Source organism: Argopecten irradians, chromosome 11 (assembly GCF_041381155.1).
Source record: "Argopecten irradians isolate NY chromosome 11, Ai_NY, whole genome shotgun sequence".
Classification (NCBI taxonomy): Eukaryota; Metazoa; Mollusca; class Bivalvia; order Pectinida; family Pectinidae; genus Argopecten; species Argopecten irradians.
In genome coordinates, this window is record NC_091144.1 from 13,508,498 (window position 1) to 13,514,743 (window position 6,246).

At 35.8% G+C, this 6,246-nt stretch overlaps 1 protein-coding gene across 2 annotated transcripts; it reads left to right on the plus strand.

Moving 5' to 3' along the window:
- The first annotated feature begins 234 nt into the window (after positions 1–234).
- On the plus strand, positions 235–6,002 carry LOC138334788 (uncharacterized). Of its 2 annotated transcripts, none has more exons than XM_069283514.1 (3): positions 235–411; positions 3,378–4,652; positions 4,972–6,002. In XM_069283514.1, the coding sequence occupies exons 1-3, from the start codon at positions 250–252 to the stop codon at positions 5,386–5,388; spliced, it is 1,854 nt and encodes a 617-aa protein (XP_069139615.1). In that variant the 5' UTR covers positions 235–249; the 3' UTR covers positions 5,389–6,002. The 2 variants fall into 2 exon arrangements, with proteins under 2 accessions (XP_069139615.1, XP_069139616.1); XM_069283515.1 differs by having other exon boundaries at positions 369–501.
- The last annotated feature ends 244 nt before the right edge of the window (positions 6,003–6,246 follow it).

Genomic DNA, 6,246 nt, shown 5'->3' on the forward strand with positions numbered 1-6,246 from the left:
TGGGTTAATCATTTCGCTGGGTACTTTGGGTTTCCATTGGAGTAAACAAGACATGTGAATGTAAACAAATCGATCTAACTTGTTTCACAGTAAAAAAATAAATAAAGCTTATATCTCAAATCATCAGTCTACGCTCGTGATTAAGCCCCTCCCTTATAATAAGTTCGGCAGGCTAGGTTATTTGATAGGAGCCATCAGTTAAAGTGAAATGCAATGTAATGTGTTCGCCTGTGCTCTTACGAGGGCGCTATGCCAAGAAATGTAGAGTTTGGATACTTGGTCAAACTACGCACTACATTAAACCGCGACGTGGATTGGAGCCTAAGGAATAAAATCCAGCTATACCATCGACCATGTGACCCAGGTTGCGCGCGTGTTTACATCACGTGCAATCAACAAAAGATAGAACAGGTATATATATAATGTTATTTTAAGACTGAAACCTCAGTTATTTCATTGAACTGAACGTCTGCATATATTCTTTGTTTACATCTGAATAAGGTAAGTTTTCTGTAGTAATACACATTCAAAAGTATAAAATGTTCAAAATATAGATAATTTGTTTTTCTGTGACAGTATTCTATTGTCCTCCGTTTTCTATTGTTCGCCGCTTCAGATTGAGTAAGGTTTTGATTTGCCTCAAATGTTTCATCAGATTAGCTTCGACTCGGTTTTTTCATTCGCTCTTTTCCCGATTCTCCTTATCCTTATTCGAAATCTACTATTATAATTCTAATCTCTATTCTAAATGTAGCTATGAGTGAGATTTTTAAATGGAACAATTAACTTCCCTTTTTGTAATTCTTCGTCTTTTAAAAAAAGACTTTACCGGGGTGTTTGAAAGCTTGATATGGATTGTTTATCTGCATAAATTCATTGATGTTTTTATATAATCTTAAACAACCTCATTATTATGTAAACAAAAGAGAAATAAAAAAAACCCGCTGGATTCGTAAACAATTCATGAAGTGTGTATATACATAAACCGCCATTGCGTAAACATCAACAATGGAAAGCATTAAAGGTAAGCAATCCCTTATTGTTTTCTCATAATATAACCTAAATTCCTTGGTATTAGAATAAACGTAGAAAGGATTTTCTTTGGCTTTAATGTGTTCAAAGATATTTTCAAGTACACATGCTATATGCATAGTGATGTTGTATATAATGTATATAATAGCGTTCCATAAAAGCAGCATACGCATTATAATTTGTACATATTACCTAACATTGTCTGGTATGTTGAGATCCCTTTGTACAGTTGTATATAAAATCAACCAATATATACTTCAGGAGCGTACGGAAATTGCTGTGTTAAACATGTATAGGATTTTATATGACCTAGATTAGTAGTCTAGAAACAATGATGAAAAAATTACTTACACTAAGATAGGAAAATGTTTGTATATTTCTAGCTAGCTAGCTATAATGCTTATGCTTGATATGCACAAGAAACATACATGTACATAATCTCACCATAATTGTTCTGTAGTATTTACTGGTTAGCATCGTTGAGTGAGAATGGCAGTAACTGGCTTGCTATCAGAAAGAATGTATGTATGAATTCACTGATGATTTCAATAAAATTTTCAATATTTTGTGTCATAGAAAAAAATTTTTGTTACATTTATTGTTGTTTCTATAAATGTGCGAGAATGGGTTTGCAATGACATTCGTCTATTCTTTTATTTCATTTTCTTAAGTTGTTATAAAATCCACAGTTTTAAAATATATTCTCTTTTCGAGATTCAATCTGTATTAAAAACAAACCTAGACTGATTAGATAATGTTCTTACGTTTCTGTACAAAAGTTTCATCAAACATACTAAATGTACACGTATTTACGATTTCTATTTGAATAAAATGGCACATTCACTATTCAGTGTTCGATTATATACTAAGTATTTATTAGACATTTAGATGAGATGCTATCTAAGTCGACTTCCTCACTATATATACGTACTGTAATATTGGGGTGCGGTGAAGGTTTGAAGCAGTGCCTGCTATAATTACCTGTTTGGCAGATATCGCAGAGACTTCAATGTTACTTTTTAAGGTGCACTCGTTGTATTGGCTAAATATAATGTGTTATTACAGTTTACATGTGAAAATATGACTTATTGAATTCATTATACCCGAAATATCCAATACAAACAATAATAATATATTGATTGGTAATCTTTTATCCATTTTCACAGCAAGAAAGTTTTCTGACAAAACGTAATGATCTAATAGATTGAGTTACAGACCGGCTTAGAAATAGCGAAGAAATGGGTTTTTTTTTTAATAATTCTTAGAGTTATGCAATGGGATGCTACTCCAACCAACAAGATAAATGGTTATTGTGTTTTTTTTTAAATTTTGCTAATAAGTTAAATTATCATAAATACATATATAACAGTATGTAGTCTATGAAGTGCCTGGCAATAGCAGGCCAAATTCATCACTATCATGATTTACGTGACACATCACATATAATAGGCAGGCCTAAGATACTGTAACTATGATGCTATTGCGCTTTGGGTCTGAAGTAAACATGTTTTCATTGCGTAAGTGTGTACATGTACTTGCATCACTAATTTTATACATGCGGAGTCATACATGCAACTATTTCGCTAATTCCGAATAAAAATATATATCAGTTGCATATCTAAATCTAGTAGGCACAAGGTCAAATTTACATGAATGATGTCAGAACTTTTTTGTGTTGTTACACCTAATGTACACTTCGGTGAACCCTTGGTTATTCTTTGTTTGTAAACAAACGCACGTGGCACCAGGCCAATGGTCGGTAGGTACAGTCGCAAAAGATGTTTACAGCATTCATACCAACATAGCGATAAGACATATAGATAGCCGACATTTCGTGATATTAAGTGTATTAAACAATAATAAAAAAGATACCATAACATTTAATAATTTGAGGCATATCAATTAATGAGGCAAACCAGATCAACAGCAGAGTAATCCACATGTTTAGTATCATCTTCACAGTCTCACTATCTGTTATCTTTAGCTTACACACAGTCAGTGATAACGCTGCGACTGCGTGCATGTACTGTATATAAATAAACATATGTTTTATGCTAACGAACTCTGCCTGTAAGTGAGCATCAATGTTTAGAAGTAAATAGAGGTTAAATATAACATCTTTATGGTATATTAAGATGCCCACGTATCATTAATGAAAGCTAAGTCTGCTGCATCTAAATGTATATAGCAAACCACTGAGCTTGTGTAAACGAGATTGTCGATGTGCCAACACTCTAACTGTAGTTTAAATATAACGTCAGACTGTTGGTGTGAGTCATTTACTGACTGTAGAAGTTTGTATACATGTTTTTGTAGTTACTATATCACATTACCTCTATTTTCAGAATTTTGGAATGCCTGAATCCTCCCTTCAGCTGAGCGCTACTTCTAGCGTCAGTAGCTGTGTGTCTAACGGGATAGGCAGTAGTGCAGGGTCGTCTACACAAGGGGGTACAGCAGTTTACAGAAATATAACTGGAGAAAAGAAAACTAAAATGGCTACTTCGCAGCCACCTGCCGTTTCAAGCAGTACAGACTTAATGACACAGAAAGCTATTTTGGAACAGATTTTTCTAAAGCGAGCAGATGAAGGAGATTTCTGGTATGTCATTGTAGCCGAATGGCTGGAACAGTTAAAGCGGTATCTAGGCATGCCTAGTAACAGGAAGTACTACCATCAGAGGTCATATCCGGGGCCAATTATCACCAGACGAGATTATGCACATACTGTTGACGTAGTACACGAAGACGCCTGGCGCATGCTCATACAGTGGTACGGACTAGCAGACGGACACAAGCCAATTAAATTGGTTGTGTATGGCTATAACAGATCACCAGATATTGAACACAACATCAATGCATTTAAATTGATGTTGTCAAATTCGCCCCCCGAAGATTTTCACAATGAAAAATTCAGTAAAATGGAGAAAGTTGGTCATGTGGAATGGAAAGCACGCATGTTGTATGGAGTGGGAAAAGAGAAAAAGACAAGATTGTGGGGTAAGCCTGATACAGATGGAGAATGGAGAGCTCTGATATGTCGGGATAAAGCTATTGGTAAATGTCTGGAAGTTGACTCAGACTTCATACGTCCAATAATCGCCATGGAAATCTGTGGATGCGATGACATATGGGGACAGGCTCCGGAAGGGGTTGAACCAAGTCAGGACCCGGCTATAGGTCCACTTTACGAACATGATATATTTGATGACGTCACCAGCACGTGGGAAATCGACATCCATGACCAGATTGACCATATTGGCAAAAGTGTCATAGATGGATTACATATGAACTTTAGTGCCTTCGTACAGAGAGCCAAAGAGTTTATAGACCAAAGAGATGCACAGCTCCGTCAGCGAGAAAGAGACATATCCGTGTGTGAAAATTTCGCAGACGACACCAGAAGAAGGTTGGAAGAAAAAGAACGGACATTGGACATAGAATTGGCATCATGCCAAGTTCTTGCTAAAGATTATGAGACGAAAAAGGCAGAGCTAGCTTCTGAACATCAACAAAAACTACAAGAACTTGAAGATCTTGAACAAAGAAGGAAAATTGACAATGAAAAGGAAAGAGAAAAGTTTGAAGTCGAAAGGAAGCGATTTTCAGAGGAGTTAGAGGTGAGAAATTTGTATTTGAGTCATTTCGAATGATAATTGGTTCAAATACACAAGTCGTAAACAAATTTGTTTCAAAAGAAACAAAATATTTATGTATTAATGATAGGTACCTATCTAATACGACTATCACTGTGCATGACAGGTACAGGTACATATCTACAAAGTTTTCTGTGTAAAACTGTCAAGATCTAACATTTTATTTGCCATACCACCGTTTCTACAACGGACATCACAATGAAATATCATTTAAAGTCTGTTGCAGAGAATTTACTATAAATAATAATTTAAGATGCTGTTTTTTTATTTTGTTGGTTTTCAGAGAATGGCTGAATTAAATGGGATACAAGAAGGTCGGATAAAGTTAGACATCGGTGGTGTGCAATACACAACTTCACTGGCCACTCTGAAAAAGGACTCGGACTCAATGTTAGCCGCTATGTTTAGTGGACGACATCAACTACGAACCGAAGCTGATGGAAGTTATTTCATTGACAGAGACGGTGCACACTTCCGATACATTCTAAATTATCTCAGAGACGGTGGGATAAAAGACGGAACGTTACCTAGCAACGAAAACTTATGGCGGGAATTACTCACAGAGGCAGAATACTACCAGATCGGTGGCTTGGTCGATTACTTGTACACATTACTGTACAAACAAAGCGAACTCTTTTGTGTGGAGACCAAGGACGACCCAGAAGATGACGAGGATGATGGAAATGACACTTTCGTGTAAACTATGTAGAGACATGGTGGAATATCACTTGTGCCTCTACATAAAAACAAACGTAATATATTTACAGTGAATAACACATATGGCATGACAAGTTCATCTCAATACTAAATATTTTGGTAGATTTTATATGTAAATAATACGTGAACAATGATGTGTTATTTTGAATGTATTACCGTTATATATAAGATCTTTCGATATTTAATTGTCCCATTAACACTCTTCCGTCCTTATTCCTTACCGCTGCAGTGAATGTTTGTCCCCATAAGACTTTTCCTTCATTTTTATTCTTCTCTTGTTAAAGCGTTTCAATAGATATTGGTCCCTATCCTTCGTTATACACTGTAAGACGCTTCGATGTACATTTGTCTTTATTCCATACCCTGGTTAAATGCTTCGATGTACATTTGTCTTTATTCTATCCCTTTATTTTCTCTCACGCGGCAAGACTCTTCTATGCATGTTCATCCTTATTTTCTCTCACGCAATAAGACACTTCGATGCATGTTCGTTCTTATTTTCTCTCACGCGATAAGACACTTCGATGCATGTTAATCCTTATTTTATCTCACGCGGTAAGACACTTCGATGCATGTTAATCCTTATTTTATCTCACGCGGTACACTTCATGTTAATCCTTATTTTATCTCACGCGGTAAGACACTTCGATGCATGTTATCCTTATTTTATCTCACGCGGTAAGACACTTCGATGATGTTAATCCTTATTTTATCTCACGCGGTAAGACACTTCGATGCATGTTAATCCTTATTTTATCTCACGCGGTAAGACACTTCGATGCATGTTAATCCTTATTTTATCTCACGCGGTAAGACACTTCGATGCATGTTCATCCTTATT

Coding starts and splice junctions, on each gene's coding strand:
- LOC138334788 (XM_069283514.1), top strand. CDS start 250: ATGCCAAGAAATGTAGAGTTTGGATACTTGGTCAAACTACGCACTACA. Junction 412..3,377: donor ATCAACAAAAGATAGAACAG/GTATATATATAA, acceptor CTCTATTTTCAG/AATTTTGGAATGCCTGAATC. Junction 4,653..4,971: donor GATTTTCAGAGGAGTTAGAG/GTGAGAAATTTG, acceptor GTTGGTTTTCAG/AGAATGGCTGAATTAAATGG.